Genomic DNA, 17,837 nt, shown 5'->3' with positions numbered 1-17,837 from the left:
GATATCTAGACATTTTCTATGTTTTCTTGATATTAACCAAAATCACTTCAGTTCTTACATCAATATCTATGTCATTGTACTGACAAAAACAGTGCTTTTAGGCATTCCATGTTTTCTTTTCTGTCCGTTTTAGTAACATGATACACAGAGGAGTTAGTACTTGATTGCATAACCGCTGTTTTTGATGACTTTTGATGGTCTGATCATTTTTTTGTGCTATTCCTATAAACATCATGTGACCAATGACATTTACTAACTACCGCAGTTGGGAACGTTGCCCAAAAAAGTTGCCAGATACCATATGGCTGTGCACATCATATAATTAAACATTCACTTAATCATCCTGTGAGCAGAATGAGGTCAGCGTGATGTTAAAACAGCTCTTACAGAGTCTATAAACTGAAACCGTGGCATAAGATGTAGCTCTTCGTCGTATATTGCTGAGCCTGCTGATATGCATATTTTCAGTGCGGATAGGAGTTTGCCCCAGTATATACAATGTGTGCATGTAGAAACTATTGTCTGCAAGTGAGCAATGTCATTTATTGTGTTGTTTAGAATACAAAGCAGCTACTCAGCACTGCAGAGGATCAACCAAGATCTGGAGGAAAAGATCCACAGAAATGTAAGTGTGTTCACCAGCATATGTGTCAGTGTGTGTTTGTGTGTGTTTACATCCTTATTCCCGGTTAAGTACCTGTAGACGTAAAAATAAGAGAAGCGCGGAGGAATGTCATGAGCTTTCGAGATGGTGGAGAACACTCTGAGAGCCCATTTGAATATGAATGCCCCGCTGTTGGTAACACTGACATTAATTATGGCTTATTACAATTGGCTGTCCTCCTTCCAGTGGCAGAGTGATAGCAAACCCATTGTTCCTCAGTTCACCGCACCTCACTTCATTTGTCAGACAACTGCTTTTGCCAGTGGAAAGATACAATTAACTAGCCCGTCTGAGAACACTGTATGACCATCAGGTGTCTTTTCTGTTGAATAGACAGCTGAAAGTGTTCCCTGAATGCGTCTGTTACAGCACAAGATAATCAGCAGCATGGGTGGTGTTGTGATTACAGAGCAGTGATGAGAAGGAGCTGAGGGGTTAGCAGGAGGTTTGGGGAATGCTCATTTCAAAAGAAGAAGAAGAAAAAAAAATACATACAAGCATTCTTCTTCTTCTACTTCTTCTTTTTCTTCTTCTCCTCCTCCTCCATCTTCTTCTTCTTCTACTTCTTCTTTTTCTTCTTCTCCTCCATCTTCTTCTTCTCCTTCTTCTTCTCCTTCTCCTCCTTCTTCTCCTCCTCCTCCTTCTTCTTCTTCTTCTCCTCCTCCTCCTCTTCCTTCTTGTTCTCCTCCTCCTTCTTCTTCTTCTTCTCCTCCTCCTTCTTCTTCTCCTCCTTCTCCTCCTTCTTCTTCTCCTTCTCCTCCTCCTCCTTCTCATTTTCCTCCTCCTTCTTCTTCTCCTCCTCCTCTTCCTTCTTCTTCTCATTCTTTTCCTCCTCCTCCTTCTTCTTCTCCTTCTCCTCCTCCTCTTCTTTCTTCTTCTTCTCATTCTTCTCCTCCTTCTTCTTCTCCTTCTCCCCCTCCTCCTCTTCCTTCTTCTTCTTCTCATTCTCCTCCTCCTCCTCCTTCTTCTCCTTCTTCCTCTTCTCCTCCTCCTCCTTCTTCTTCTCCTTCTCCTCCTCCTCCTCTTCCTTCTTCTTCTCCCCCTCCTCCTTCTTCTCCTTCTCCTTCTTCTCCTTCTCCTTCTTCTTCTTCCTCTTCTTCTTCTCCTCCTTCTCCACCTCCTCCTTCTTCTCCTTCTTCTTCTTCTTCTGAAGTGTCCTCATCAGCTGGCATTGATTCATCTCACGTATTTCCCTCCTCAAGGGTGAGAGAGGTGCTGAGTAAGTTTCTCTCTAATCGTAAAGCTTGTTTACTCCTGAGGTGCCACAAACCCATCTGACCCCCTTGGTCTTCCACAAGTATACAGAATGTAATTACAAGCCAGATAAACACAGTGAGAGACAGAGAACGTCTGCACTGCTCAGCTTATTCCTTAGAGCTAAAGCCTGGAGAGAGAAAAACACTAAACTTTTACACACTTTAACACACATGAGGGAAATGTATGCTTCATGCACCAAAACGGTTTTATTTTTAGTGCCAGGTAGGGGCAGTATCTTTTAGGCATCGGCAAGGAACTGCTCCTCACTACGCTGACGTCACAGTTTCCTTGTTTCTCATAGTAACCAAAAGTAAACCTACATGATGGTTTGTTGCTCTTCAATTCTCAATAGAGTCGTTTTTGACCAGATTTTGTACACCCTTCAGCGGCTAGATGACAAGTGTAATTATTAATTAATTACTGAAATGTCTGAGATCACCTCTTGACAGGTAATAACAGGGAAAACACTTGATTGTGACTAAAATTTGAATTTGAGGTGTTTTTACTTCAAAATATGTTCATTTCTGTTAATGAATATGTGAAAATGACATCTTTGCCTCACCCTTCATGGAAAAATTCACAAATTCTTAATATACAGGGTGGGGAAGCAAAATTTACAATATTTTGAGGCAGGGATTGAAAGACAGTGTATGACCAATTAGTTTATTGAAAGTCATGAGAATTTATTTGCCACAAGAAAATTTACATAATAGAAAATGTTTCTATTCCATGTGTCCTCCTTCTTTCTCAATAACTGCCTTCACACGCTTCCTGAAACTTGTGCAAGTGTTCCTCAAATATTCGGGTGACAACTTCTCCCATTCTTCTTTAATAGTATCTTCCAGACTTTCTCGTAATAGTTTTGCTCATAGTCATTCTCTTCTTTACATTATAAACAGTCTTTATGGGCACTCCAACTATTTTTGAAATCTCCTTTGGTGTGACAAGTGCATTCAGCAAATCACACACTCTTTGACGTTTGCTTTCCTGATTACTCATATGGGCAAAAGTTTCTGAAAAGGTATGGATAATAGTGTTAGGTATGATTATGACATCAATATATGTTTGGTTTCAAAACAACTGACGTAGTGCCTGCTGAGAAAAAACAACTAAATGTTCATTGTAAATTTTGCTTCCCCACCCTGTAGGTACACATGATACTTCTTATACTCTAAATTTTATCATTTATAATGTAGCTATGTGTACTGTATACCCTCTTGAGATCCAGGAAAGTGAAAATTTTAGCTTTTCTATATTAAACAATTGCCTTGATTGGAAACTGCATAATACAACAGTTTTTTCAGATACATTTTTTTCATTTTTTTAAAAATATATTTATTTATTTATTTTTTAATGGAATGTCCTTTGCCATGAACTGCATTTTTTTTTTTAAGTAAAACTGTCAAACTTTTGTCCCCTACAGAGGATACACATGCATTACTGTTAAATGCTGCATATTATACAGTATATCATATTATATATCAGTTGGCTACAAAATGTTATGATGCCACAAACCCTGTTGGTTGCATTGAACTCCGATATTAGTTTAGCACATAAACCATTTCCCACTTAAAAACTGAATATGAAAACATCCTGATAGCAGCAAACTTTGGACAATAAAACTGAAAAACTACAATATAGGAACGTGGAGAAAAAACACCAAAACGAAACAACTCAGTGTAATTGTATTAGTCTTTTTACGAAACACACCTCACATGATTTTTGAGCAACAAAGTCCCTAAAAAGACAAATCATAGAAGATGCAATCAGTGTAATCAGAGCTGAATTTGAAAAAAAAACAAAAAACTGAAAGCTGTGATGCATGTGGTAAATATTTAAAGTATTAACTCATTTTTCTTTTGGCAGTCCCAGCACCACGATGATGAGAAGCGAGCTCTGAGTAGAGAGATCATTGTTCTCAACAACCACCTGATGGAGGCAAAGCTCACCATTGAGAAGCTTCGAGAGGACAATGTAAGAGCTCTATGTTTCCTCTCGACCGTAACATTCCTTTTGAGTCTTCAACTTCAGCTTTCTAGTGTTTATTCGGTCAATTGGAACTGCAGAAAGACATAACTATAGATAGATAGATCGATAGATCGATAGATAGATAGATAGATAGACAGACAGACAGACAGACAGACAGACAGACAGACAGATAGACGGATGGATAGATAGATAGATAGATAGATAGATAGATAGATAGATAGATAGATAGATAGATAGATAGATAGATAGATAGATAGATAGATAGATAGATAGATAGATAGATAGATAGATAGATAGATAGATAGATAGATAGATAGATAGATAGATAGATGGGGGAGAGAGAGAGAGAGAGAGAGAGAGAGAGAGAGATCATGGCTGATATACAAATCGTGTAAACTTTTTATTTATGTGGATAAAGCCACATGACTGACTATTAAATTGAGAAAAATATTTACAGATAGGTAAATATTTTAAAATATGTTTGTAGTTATTTAGAACATTTTAATGTATTAGAGATTATAATGTAAATTGTCTTTCTCATCACATGTCTAAGCGTAGATAGTAAAATATTTTATATTTTGAAATATGTTTGTAGTTATTTTGAACATTTTAATTTATTAAAGATTATAATGTAAATTGTCTTTCTCATCACATGTCTAAGGGAACATAGTAAACATTTTATATTTTGAAATATGTTTGTAGTTATTTTGAACATTTTAATTTGTTAAAGATTATAATGTAAATTGTGTCTCTCCTCACATGTTTAAAGGCACCCATTTATAAGCAGAGGACTGCTTCTGGGGTGTCCTGTTACAAAATGTATCTTGTAAATAAAGTGTCGATTTTGACTGTTTTTAAAAAATTTTGTTATAAATTTGTAATAGATAGATAGATAGACAGACAGACAAAAATAGAATTGAGTAAACACTATACATAATAAATTAGACGTAACAAAAAAAAAAAAAAAACCTGGATCATTAACTGTAATGTGCTGAAATGTAAAACAATCTGTAATGTTCAGTATGATGAAGGTGCAAAATGACATTTAAATGAAAATAGGTTCATGACCACGCTTTAAACATTAAGCAGTGGTGAGTTATTGTAAAGTGAAATGGCATGTGGCAGGTAAGATTTCCTCTATCTGCCCGTTTGAGAAGGTGCTCCGCTGTCTGTCCAGTGTGTGGTGGAAGAGGGTGCTCATCGTTGTCTATGATTGAGATCGGTTTCTCAAGCATCCTCCTCTCCACAACAGTCCTAAAATTGTCAAGCCTGAGACTGATTGCAGAGCCAGCTTTCTTGATAATTTTATCGAGTCTGTTGGTGTCATGGGCTCAGAAAATACAAAATATAGACAGTATAAGAACACAAAAATGGAGAACATGTTAAAAGTCAGGGTGGAAAATAAGTTGACCTTTCAAGTCATCCAATCATAAAACCACATTATAATATCAAGTGCTTAATGGGATATAAAGCGTCATATGCTTTTTTTTTTTTTTTTTAGATCCTATTTTGAACACCATTTGTCATTCAGTGCAGTAGATTACAGTCACTCATGTCTTCAGTTCATGGTACTGTGTGGGTGTAAATGCATTAAAGAGCAGGCCTGGTCTTGTAATGTCCATATATAGCTTCACAACAAGACTGATTTAAGACATTGTAAAAGCATTAGATTTAATCATGTTCAAGAGCGGGAGTAGAGCGAGAGGGGACAAAGAGAAACCCTAAAGAATATGCATAATAAAAATGAAACAAGAATCAATTCTCTTAAACCACAAGTGGAAAAAATATCAAATGACTGGGGCCCATTTTGGTAAAAACATCTGTAGTTTTAGTTTTATTAATACAATTGTGCTTCCCATCTAGTAAACCTCCTTTAAATTATAAGAAATCTGTAATCAGTAATGAAACAATGATAAATTAATATAACTATGTTTTTTGTTGTTTTTTTTTTTCTGTCTATATGCTTTGTAAATGTAAAAATTGTAATACTTTAATATTGGGAATGGACCCCAGGAAGAATAGTCTGTACTTTGGTAGAGACTAATGGGGATCCTTAAATAAACAAATGAAGAAATAAAAAGTACTGCACTCGAAATAAACGACTGATTTCACACATCAACCATGTTAGTGTAAGTTCATTTCTTTATATGCATCTTTAACCCTGATTCCTGTTTGTGGCAGCACATTTTAGCTATGTTGGTTTCTTTTCTAAACAATAAAGACCATAAAGTAGTTAAATTTCCTCAAACATTAACCATGATTAACTAAACCACGTAATTCAGTGTTTTTTCAAACTTGGGGTCACCTGGAATTCAAATGGGGTTGCCTGAAATTTCTAGTAATTGATTAAAAAAAAAAAAAAAAATTAATTTTAAAAAATATATGGTGAGTTGAGAGAGATAATCACAATACATAAAAGACATGACAAACTCTGAAGCTGAAACTGAAGCACTGTGGTACTGTTTATCTTTCAAATGTTCACTGTGGTCGGTTTCAGATGCTGCAGCTCTTTCGTAATTCATAGTTTGAGTTCTTGTTTGTTCAGTATTAATTGTCAGCCTTGTAAACACAAGCTGGACTGACTGTACATATCCTGACCAAGGAAAATAACATTCTCACTTTGTGCAGTAATCTACACCTGGCTTTTCTGCCTCCATCCATAATAATATACATTATAAAGACTAAATGTCATCTAAAATTAACGTTTATTTGCAGCATAGTATAACAAATTATTACGTGATCAAAAACAAATTAATTTTAGCAAAAAAAAGTCTGTTTTTAATGTCTGGGGCAGCCAGAAATTTGTGATGTTAAATTGGGGTCACGAGCCAAAAAGGTTGAGAACCACTGATGTAATTATGCCACTTGTTTTTGATTATGTTATTTTCACAATTTGATCTTGCAATGATGCTGCACCCCCATAGGAGCTGTACAGGAAAGACTGTAACCTAGCCGCTCAGCTTCTCCAGTGCAACAAGTCCCTTTACAGAGCCCAGCTGTCTGAGGTAAGACATACCCTGAATTTTCCATCTTGTCTCATATTTAAGCTCAAATCTTAATTTTACAACTAGTGTCCAGTGCAGTTAATCTATTCTGCATAAATGTTTTACCCGATCCTTCTCTTTTATTCAAGTTTCAATCAAATCCCAGCTCAAAAAGAATCCATTTAACTTCTTACTTTCAGAAAGTCACAGAGCCTTTTATATGAGCCTTTTCTGCCTTGACATTAAGTGCGAACCAGTCAAAAAGAAACAATTTTAGAAAAATGGCTGTGATTTATGAAGAGAAGAGATGTGAGTGATACAGGCCCCTCAGCTGAATGTTTAGCTTGCGATATGAGATGTGGGGGGAAAAAAAAAAAAAAAAAACCTTTGGTGTCTTGACTGTTTCAAATGTTAAGGTCATCTTGCCTTTTGTGAGCCAGTAGATACAACATAAAAGTAATGATAACAACTCTGAGAAAAACCAAAACCAAGAGACTGTTAAATATTCTCAATCTGAGAAACACAGAGAGGAACTGGACTTAAAAAAGATACACAATGGACAAATCAAACTGTCTATGTAATAACCACTGGTTTGAAATGGATGTGTATCACTGGAAAACAAAACATGGCATTGTTTTACATTATTATACTATAACTTTTATGCCCCTCTCATGTAGAAATGCAGTAATATTGCAAAAAACTCTATCAAAGATCAGTTTAAATGTCACTGTGGTTTTTGATTTGGAAGGAGACTTAGGGTTTAAAAGCATGCAGGGGCTTCTACTTGCATCTTTACTGCTAGATTTGTTGTTTTTGTGCAGCCATGCAGCCATGCTTAAGCGCATCGTCCAACTATAATGGACGTTCTGTGTCCGACGCGAGTCCCGGTGTCCCAATGTTGCAACACGGGAGGGCGTACGGGTGCAATGCCGCTGTTGCACCATGGGATGCCGCTATCGTACAATGGCACCACAGGTAGAATGCCCCTAGTTTTAATAATCCAAGCAAAATCCATTTATTATAAGTCAGAGTGAAGTATCACACTTTATGTTTTCATCTGATTTTATCCAGGAAATTGAAATCACATGTGGGCTTGGCATGCAAAGTAAGAATAACACAAATTTTGTTTTTGTGTTCATTAGGATGTTAATGCAACTGGACTGTGCATTATATTAGGGATCTTACTTTGTTTCCTTCCTGTCACTTCATATGCAGTTAATTTAAAGTGTAATTATACTGCACCAGGCTCGGAAATCATATAACTGACAATGATTGAGAATGACGCACCAGTGAAATAACTTCATGGCAAAGAAGTGGCAGAGACAAATTAATGTTCAAGGGGCTGAAACTACTGAATGTAGCAAAATGTAAATAGAGAGTAATCTGCAGCCTGGTCATGCTACCCCAGTTGTAAAGAGATGTGCGTGTATTGATGAGTGTTTTAATGCCAGGCCAATTTGGCGCCAGTTTCCGCTGCATCAGCCTTGGGCCTTGGGCCTTGCCCATGTGACAGCGGTGGATTTCAAAGCTGGCATTTGTCCATGACGCTCAAGAATGCCCGTCCACATTCTGCCCATATGGCGGAATGGAAATATCAATACAAACTGCATCGATTGCATAAGAGTCGTTAAATATCCCCCTACACATGAAATGTACACACAAACAGATGCATACGCTCACTGTGCACAGTATAGGATTGGTTATAGAGTGAAAAAGAGTTCTATTGGCTTCCTGCCAAACACTGGGGGGGTCAGAGGCTATACATGCTCCCCCTGTATGTCCACATCTCTGCTGGTCCTGTGGGTGGGAGCTAATCGAAAGCATATTGATGAATGATGCTGCAGCATTTCCAGAAGTGCAGTGGCTCTTCAGCGCCTACTGAAGTGCTTTAGTCGTTTGTTTTGCTGCAAAACAAGCACACAGAGGATATACAATGACAGGCTTGAGTTTCTGAACACTGCATAATAGCTTGTTTTGATCTGAAAAACAAACCTAAAATGAAAAATGTGTGGACAGTAATTAAGTGACATTTAGTTTGGTCAAAGCTGTGATAAAACTGTTATGGTAAAATGCCTTTTCATGTACTCAGAGTTGTTTTGTCTTTTCTCCATCTACAAAGTTATAATTAGCTTGAGTTTATTGCTAATTAGGAGCAACTGACTAGATTCTTGTTGATGATGTGCTGCAGTTGGTTTTAATGCTTGTTGCTATGGAGAGGTAGAGATAGTAGATGAACGCTTTTTTTTTTTTTTTGGAAAAACGCTTAGAATAGAACAATGTCTGTCTTCTACTAGAAAAGCATCTCAGTTTGCCTTTGTGTTCGCTTAGAGTTGTTTTTGTCAAGGCATCTTTCTTTTTTTTTTTTTTTTTTTTACTGCAGTCATGAACACAATTATTTGAGTCAGTTCGGGGGAATGCATATGTGTGGGTACTATGGTGTCATTATGAAAAATCATCTACTACTATGTGGCATACTGACACACATACCACAACGCTGGAAAGACAGCACCTGTGACAGCTAGAAACAGTCTGTTTTCGCAGTTTGGAAAGGATGCTGCAGCTCTGGAAAAATAAATGAAGATACCACCCCAAATCTCCAAATCCAGAACCAATTGAAAACCTCTGGAATGTGACCAAAAGAAAGATGGAACGATAGAAGTTATCAAATAAAGTCGACCTGTTGAATTTTAGCAGCTGGTGTGGTGTAAAGCATCCAACAGCAATATGAGAGACAAGTGCAGAGAATGCCAAGATGCAAGAAAGCTTTGATTGAAAATTAGGGTTAAGCTTCTGATTTTTACCTCTTTCTTAAAAGCATTAGGTTTAAAAATGAATATGAACTGGTTTTCTTTGCAATATTCTTCTGAAAACACTGCATTTTTTATTCTGCCAATACATGCTGTCTATTCAAAATTTGAGAAAAATGTTCTTAGTAGTTTCTAAAATAAATAGGTTTTATAAATGAATTTGTTTACCCAATCCTTGCACTCTAAATAGTAACACCAGTGGAATCTTTCATTTCTAGACGTGTACATATCATTTGAGTCTAATGAATGACTTTCCATACTAAAAATCACAGATTCTCTTATTATTGTAGTGTAACATATTGTATAGTATTAACAAAGGTTCTCAAAGTGGGCTCTGGGATTCTCAAAGTAACTCAACACAAGGAAATCAAAGACGTCTACAGTATTTGCACCAATTAAACAAGCGTATTGTTTATGTCCATGTTGGCCAATCAAACTTGCAGGGTGTTTTAAAAGGCTGAAATGTTAAGGTTGAAAAGTTTTTAAATACAAATACTGCAGTTCTAATTGCATCTGAAACCACAGGATAATAAACATATGCTTAATCATTACTACAGTTATGAAAGGGTCCCTGTAAGTGGTTCGCTAAAAGTGTAAAAGCCCTTGTTTTATCTTGGGTAAATAAGGTGTTTAGAACGTTTTATTAAAGTGTCAAAGGCCTATGAATGTGTGCAAGAACTTCTTTAGTCAATCCAGTATTGACTTGATGCTTTTTTTTTCTCTCACCTTTAGCTGCCTGCTGATTTCCAGGAGCGACTGACCATGCATATGGAGGAGTCTCCTCTTTGTCACACCTACGCTGACACTGTCCCCGCCTCTCTAATTGCCAAAGTGCTTGAGAAGCCAGACGAAGCGTGCAGTAGTAGCCAGGCTTCCCGTTCCCCCAGCCCACAAGCCCAGGAACATGCTTTTATTTTAGAGAGCATCGGCCCCGGAGGGCGCCTGGGGCTCCGTGCAGCTTACAAGTCTGACCTGTACAGCAGTGACACAGCCTTGTACTGCCCAGATGAGCGGCACCGTGAGCGGCGGCCCAGCATGGACCTTCACGGTCAGAGGAAGCTGCTGTACGGGCCCCAGAACTCGACCGACAGTAACCCAGAGGAAGGCTCTGTGGGCTTGAGGGCTGGCTTCTCTCAGGAGCACTTTGCAAAGTTTCCTGCCACACTGGGTACAGGTTCCAGCTCCTACTCCAGCTTCAGTGCAGGGGGGTCAGAAGACAAAGGCAACGGCCCGCCTAGCAGCGCAGCCTCCTCCCCACGCCACCATTCCCTCTACATGGAGTGGAGAGATGCAGCGGACTATGAGAGGAAGAGTGACTCATCCTGGGAACGGGACAGTCCAAGAGGTTTTGCCAACGCTCATTCCTTCCCACAGACGGAGCTGAGCCACCACCAGAATGGGAGCTCTCCTGTCTACAGCCGCACCATGTCCTCCTGTTTCAGTGAGCCTTACGAGCCACTCCCTCCCTCCTCCTCCCCGAGTGTTGCCTATGGAGACAGCCGCCGAGGCAGCACATTAGCCCCAGAGGAGGAGGAGCTGATAGGCCGCTGGAGACAACTCAGTGTGGAAGACTTGAGCGCTCACACCTACCGCAGCCCAGGCCGGGCCTCGCCGTACAGCTTCTCAGAGCAGCACTTCTCCGTGAGGCCTGCTAAGATCCGCCTTGGCCCGCTCTACAGCAGCTTCCAAGAGGGGGCTGACTACTACCACCATGGAGCGGGTGTCATGGACCCAGTGTGGGTGGCTGCAAGCCCCAGTCCTGAATGCAGTCCAGGGCTGCGACAGACACACAGCCAAGCTCACTTGTACCGAGCAGAGGACAGCCAAGGGTCAGAGCACAGCCTCTACCACTCAGGGAGCTCCAAAGACAGGGAGGGCAATGTGGCAGCTGGAGGCCAGAGCACGGATTATGTAGATCCCAGCCCAAACAGCTCCACTGAGTCTCTGAACCAGAGGTCCCTGGAGATGGCAGCAGATTTGCAGCACTATCAAGTGGAGATGCACAGCCTGCCTGCTGAGGTGAGCCCATCCCCACCACCAGCTCCGCCTCCTCCTCCCCCTTACAACCAAAAATTTGGCTCCCTGGGACTTTCCAGGAAAGACAGTCTGACCAAGGCCCAGCTATACGGAACGCTTCTGAACTGAAGGACTTTCCAATCAGGTATATTATTTGATAAGACATTAGAGCCCTGGTGTATGGTTGTATGTTCAGCTACAACTTTTACTAGCATGATCATTTTGATAGAAAATGGTTTGAATAGAAGCCAGGAGCCAAATAATTCAGTATCCTGAATATGTAATTATTGCTTATTATTCAAAAGCTTTGATTGTGCGGCAGTGGATGGCAAACGTTTTCACTAAAGCTGAGTCTGAGGGCAGCAATTGGAGTAGTGGAGCTTAAGCAGCCCTTAAAATTTGTAAGAATGTGTGTATTTAAACTACAAATGTATAAATATATACTTATATCTACAAATTGAGTGATATATTTTGTATGTAGCCATTCACAAGGAATGCATCTAAAAACAATCAAACAAATGCAAAACTTGATAAACCTGGAACTTGTAAATAAATTAAAAACTGCCACTCATATATTAGAGAACTCAGAGAGGTATTTTAATTGAGACTTGATGCCCACATAAACTGCACATAGATTAGTTTCGATCATTATTTTAAGCAGCTGAAACAAAGCTGTCACAACAGGCCTTGTGAAGATTTGAATGTTGAAGACAACAAAAAACTGAGTCACTTAATGAAAAACCTACATTTAGTTTTCTTTTTTTTTTTTGTTTTGTTAATTGAACTTGACAGTATTGATGGGTGTGTTATGTTGTTATTTGATGGTTTTGAGATGTAAACATCTGTCTTAGCAGTGAGTATTATTTTCTTTTTTTACTCTTCGATATCCCATGGAGAGGTTTTCCTGCCCCATTCTACCTCAGATTTGGATGCCCACACCCCATCAAGCCACTGTAACCCTGTTTCTTTGATGCATGTTTATATATTTTGGTTGTTTTGTTCGCATAATAAAGCACAAATTATACATACAAGGTCAAGCCTGTTTTCATGTTTAAGTACAACCGTGTGCAAATACTGTATGGCTGAGATGTCATGGATTTATGTCTTCTTGCTTTTAAGAAGAGTCACTGATAATAAATGATTTAATTTAGGATAATTATATGTTTTCCGTATCACAGAAAATGGAGCAAGAGATGACTGAACTGAGAGGACCTTTAATCATTCAAAGCTGCATCATGTGGTGTGTGTTTGCTGAGTCACTGCAAAGCCATATTTAATCACTGTTAGGGTTTAAAAATAGGTTAGTAAAGATGAATGTTTGCCATTATCAACAGAAAAGAACTTTGTTTCTTTTTGTGCAACTAGGAACATAAGCAAACTGTACAGTGTGCAGTGATTATGTGTGCTACAGTATCTCAAGGTTTCCCACCCACTTGCATGTACTCTTTTTTTTTTTTTTTTTTTTTTCCCTTTTTGGCCCGCCACCACTCCCCCTCATCGGTGGACAACTTTATTTTAAATTTAAATTATTTACAAACAGTGATTACTCCCAACTGACCCACATCCACCCCATCCCTTATACTGTGATAGCCCTAATATTGTGAAGTAAGCAGTGAACAGATAATGTAATCAACAAAAACTGATCGGACAAATTAGACAAAATTGGACAGAATTGGACAGACAGACAGACAAACAGGCAGGAAAATTTGCATGTACTCCTCTGACATGTTAACTGTACAATATGGGGAGTGAACGAAATAACAGGAATACCTCTTATAATAAAGGTCCTTAAATGTCTCAAACATTAAGTAAAGCTTAGTTTAATGTTAATTTTCCAGTAGATGTCAACAAACTGTGAATGGATAACTTCTTTGGGTTTGAATTTTGGAACCTTTAGAAAGGTAAAATTAATTATGAGACTAATATATTATTGTTTATTATTATTGGTTTTAGCGAGATTTAAGCAGATATGTAATTGCACTTTGCCGTTACAGATTGTAAGATAGACAAAACTATGTAAAACTTTTGTATTCTTATGTTCATGTCCACTGATTGCTACTTAACTTTTCATCTTTGGTTCAACATCCTGCAGAATGTCCATGTAAATTTTTTGATGCATGTAAACATCTGATCTCCACTGTAATTTAAAACATAAAGCACCAGTTTTCCTGCTGCCTCTGATAAAGCACAGTAGAAACATTCAGATCATTTCAGACATTATTTTATTTTGTAATACTTGTTCTTATATACCAAAAGTTCACACTGAAGGAATAGCGTCACCTTCTTTCATTCCATACTGTTAAAGGGGCAGCGTACCAACATCTTGCTGACGTACACTGACAACCTTATTGTTCCAGACACAGCAGAAAAAAACACATCAAGGGATAAAACCAGATTAACAGCTGTCCCCCCACCTCCATTTGCAAAAAGTGCATGTCTAAGTAGGCATAAATTCAGCATTCAATACAATAGTTGAACTAGAAATGGGTTTGCATTTCAAGTTGTTCCAACGATTTGCACAGAACAAGCAGTAACGTGACCTCACAATGGAGGAAAAATGAAACTTCAGCTTGTCTTTGATGAGTGATATGAAGAAACGGCTCCTCTCACTTTGATCTACAAGTTTTTGAGAATCGTCAGGTCATTATGAAGAGACACTGACAGTTTTTTGTTTTATTTATACACCAACAAATAAGACCAACCAGGCACTTCTTTTATACAATAAACAAGCAACTTTAATTCTGTTTTGGCCTGTTTGCAATGATATTAAAGAGTCAGTTTGTATAATTTTGTGACGTATAGATGAAGCTACAGACTGCAAACCACCTCTCATTAACCTGCGTGAGAGTGACTGCAGTAAACATGAAATCCTCAGTAGAGACAGTGCTTGTTTTGTCCGTTCTGGGTTTTTAGGTTAAGCGGATGTTAACTCTGGTCCACACTCACATATAGCAGTTGATGGTAATGTACCTTGAAGCTGGAAGCCGCATGCTATAAAATGGAGACAAAAAAGAAATCCATTCTAAGCAACTGTAAAAACACTACAGCACAACATGATGGGAGTCAGCAGAGGGGACCCGCTCCCTATAATTGGTTCATTTGATTCTTATTTTTAGATGATTCTACAATGACTTAATTAACATGATATCAATTTCTGGACTTAGATCCTCCCAAATCTTACACAGTCAAGTTTTTACATCTTTTTTTTTTTCTCCACGTTTATTGACTTTCTAGAAAGACCATGTGCATTGCATGGCTTTATAAATCACCTGATCAACTCACTGCAGTGTACACTCAGTGCTCTTGCTCTGAGAAACTTAATTTACACACTCCATTGGCACAGTATGGCAGTCCATTAATGCTTATATCCCCAAGAGGGCAGTTCCCCAAGTAATGTCAAAACTACAGGACTGTGCTCAGTTAGTGAGTCCAACCATCCTACTGCTTATGTCCCACAATTTCTTGGCTGCCTGGTCATCTGTAGCTTTGGCCATCAGCTCCTCCTCCTCGCAATCAGCGAAACACTTCCCCGACACTCCCTCCACCTCTGGGGAGCAGGCCAGATACAGTGGAGTCTGGGCTCCTTCCAGTGGGCTTCTGAAAAAGACCAGTGAGGCAAGGTAGAAGAGCGGCTTTGCCAGCAGAGGGATTTGGACATGCCTGCCTAGTCTGGTCCTCACAATGCCGGGGGTTAGAGCATTGACTGTGACCCCTGTACCCTCCAGTTGGCGAGCCAGTTCGAGTGTGAACAGCAGGTTGGCCAACTTGCTCTGACTATAGCAGAAGGACTTATTATAGTTTACTTCACTGTTCAGGTCATCAAAGTTAATGTGGCCGCTCTTATAAAGTTTCGAGGAGACCACAACGATGCGGCTGGGGGTGGAGCGCTTCAGGAGGTCCAGCAGGAGGTGGGTGAGGAGGAAGTGACCGAGGTGGTTCACACCAAGCTGCATCTCAAAACCATCCTCTGTCTTTGTGTAGGGACACCGGAAGATGCCTGCATTATTGACGAGTATGTCAATCTTGCTTTCCTCCTAAAGGGTAAGAGAAAGTTAAAAAAACCTTTAAAAACATCACAGTTTTCATTGTCGGAGAAATAATTTTTAAATCTTTATATTAAGTACTTACTCATTAGAGTATATAGGTAAGGATCTTGTATTTTATTTGAAATCTTCCATTTTATTTAACTTCGGACATTCCTCCCTCTAGATCTCAGAGGCAAACGCTGTGCTTTCTACTAAACTAAATTTGTCTGACAGTTTATATTTGGATATAACTAGCTTTTAAAATACAACATGTTGTTTAAGAGTAAACCTGTAGTTTCTGACCTTTTTGGATTATAACATCTTGCAAAAAGCAGTCTGATCATATTTCAGATGTTAGTGATTTTCTACCACCAACATTAATTTGTGATTTTCCCTTCTGAACTTCTCACATGGTTTAATTTCAAGCCCGCCAAAAGGCTCAATTCATCCCAAAGGATGAATTTGTGAAGTGCAAAAATTACACAGAAGATATTGATATTAAGTCAAGGGAGTCTTGACAAGTTGTTTTGATCATAAAGTTATATAATATATTTTGTATTTCCAGATGCCCGTTACAAATGTTTTGTACCTTTGTAGATCCACAGACATCTGTAAGCTGTAAAGTACATGTGTTAATGATAAAGTGAGGCATAATACTGTTAAAATACACTTATTTTTCTTCAGAAAAATACATTTTCACGATGTCATTTTACTTTTTTGCACAAAAACAGAGAGAGAAATCTGGACCTGTCATAATTTATAGGTTATTATGCTGTTATTTTACTGGTCCAGCCTGCTTGACATCAAATCAAAAATGCATGTGGCCCCTGAACTAAATTAAGTTTGACACCGATGCTTTGGGGCCTATTTGGAAGCTATTTAATGGTATCACTACTAAAAATCAACGTAGTCTGTTATGGCATGTACTGAGACACCCAGCGGTAAAAGGAGGGAAAAGGTTGATTATGAGAAAGAAAAGGCAAGCCAGAAAATGTGTTTATGAAAGAGGATTTATAAGAATAAAATAATATTAGGAGTGTGTCTCACCAAGTAGGTGATTAAACTAATTTCTGTAGAGTCATGGTTCATGGGATCTACTACATTTCAGCACCACGGACAGCAACTCGTTTCCATAGGTTATTTCTTTTGTCATGTTGCACAAAAGGAATGAACTAGATAATCACTGCAAAAAAAAAAAAATACTTATACAGTAATTCAGTTTAAGCGCACCCTGTCTGCTGTTTACAAATACCATCACACCTTACCGCATTGATTTCTTCACAGAATTTTCGGACTGATCGAAGTGAGGCCAGATCCAGGTGTTTGATGACCACTTCCCCTTGTTCTGGTCCCGCTTGTTTCTTGATGTCCTGGGCTGCCTGTTCGGCGCTGCCCTGGTCCCGACATGCCATGATGACCCGGGCCTGGAGCTTCAGCAGTTCCCCGGCCAAGGCCTTTCCTATCCCGCTGTTAGCTCCGGTGACGATGACCGTCTTTCCTCGCATCGTGTCGGCGGAATACTGGAGCAGTTTCACCACTTTCTTCTGCTGTGGAAACAAACGCCGCATCAGGAAGAGCACCCCACCGCCGACGACAGCGGCTACAAGCACCGCGGTGGACATGGACGACGGTGCCGATGACAGGTCAACAGCTGGGACAAGGTAACAGGGTGGTATAGTCTGTTAAGGGTAGTTACAAAATTAACCCGGAAGTAGTTCGGCACAAACTTTTCAGCTTAACAGGCGGTGGTGTGTTGTTTACTGTAGCCACTGTAGATAATATTTTCGCCCTCACTTAACAAACATAGTAAAAGGGAATAAAAGCAAATTAAAAATGTAACTAATAAAGTTAACTAACAACAGTTTATGAGCAGTCGATAAGTAACGGTATAGCTGCTTATGCTAAGCTAACTAAGCTAACAAACAGGACCGGATGTCAACGAAGATCTTCCGGTTTTGTGTAACAGGTTCACATAAAATATGAAGTTATACAAGTTTAAAGCACAATATATATATAACAAACTTATATCTCTCTAAGTTTTTAGAGAATAAGTGCACTTTCTGTAACAATGAATCAGAAAAAAATAACACATTCA

At 38.9% G+C, this 17,837-nt stretch overlaps 2 protein-coding genes across 2 annotated transcripts in view; one reads left to right on the top strand and one right to left on the bottom strand.

Annotated features, from left to right (window-relative positions):
• The window catches only part of LOC115415327 (brain-enriched guanylate kinase-associated protein), a 57,088-nt gene extending 44,340 nt beyond the window's left edge, over window positions 1-12,748 (top strand). Inside the window, exons 4-7 of the mRNA XM_030128855.1 lie at window positions 559-625; window positions 3,788-3,895; window positions 6,835-6,915; window positions 10,434-12,748. Of these exons, the coding sequence (XP_029984715.1) occupies window positions 559-625; window positions 3,788-3,895; window positions 6,835-6,915; window positions 10,434-11,846 (1,669 nt within the window). The 3' untranslated portion in view covers window positions 11,847-12,748. The remainder of the gene's footprint in view (window positions 1-558; window positions 626-3,787; window positions 3,896-6,834; window positions 6,916-10,433) is intronic.
• A 1,174-nt stretch (window positions 12,749-13,922) lies between these two features.
• Window positions 13,923-17,580, bottom strand: rdh14b (retinol dehydrogenase 14b). Its single transcript, XM_030128875.1, has 2 exons — window positions 17,008-17,580; window positions 13,923-15,751 (listed from the first exon to the last, which is right to left on the bottom strand). The coding sequence occupies exons 1-2, from the start codon at window positions 17,362-17,364 to the stop codon at window positions 15,134-15,136; spliced, it is 975 nt and encodes a 324-aa protein (XP_029984735.1). The 5' UTR covers window positions 17,365-17,580; the 3' UTR covers window positions 13,923-15,133.
• Between the last annotated feature and the right edge of the window lie 257 nt (window positions 17,581-17,837).

The sequence above is a fragment of the Sphaeramia orbicularis genome, chromosome 24 (assembly GCF_902148855.1).
Source record: "Sphaeramia orbicularis chromosome 24, fSphaOr1.1, whole genome shotgun sequence".
Lineage (NCBI taxonomy): Eukaryota > Metazoa > Chordata > Actinopteri > Kurtiformes > Apogonidae > Sphaeramia > Sphaeramia orbicularis.
Note: the sequence above shows the minus strand (reverse complement) of the source record. Positions and strands in the feature narration are given on the sequence as shown.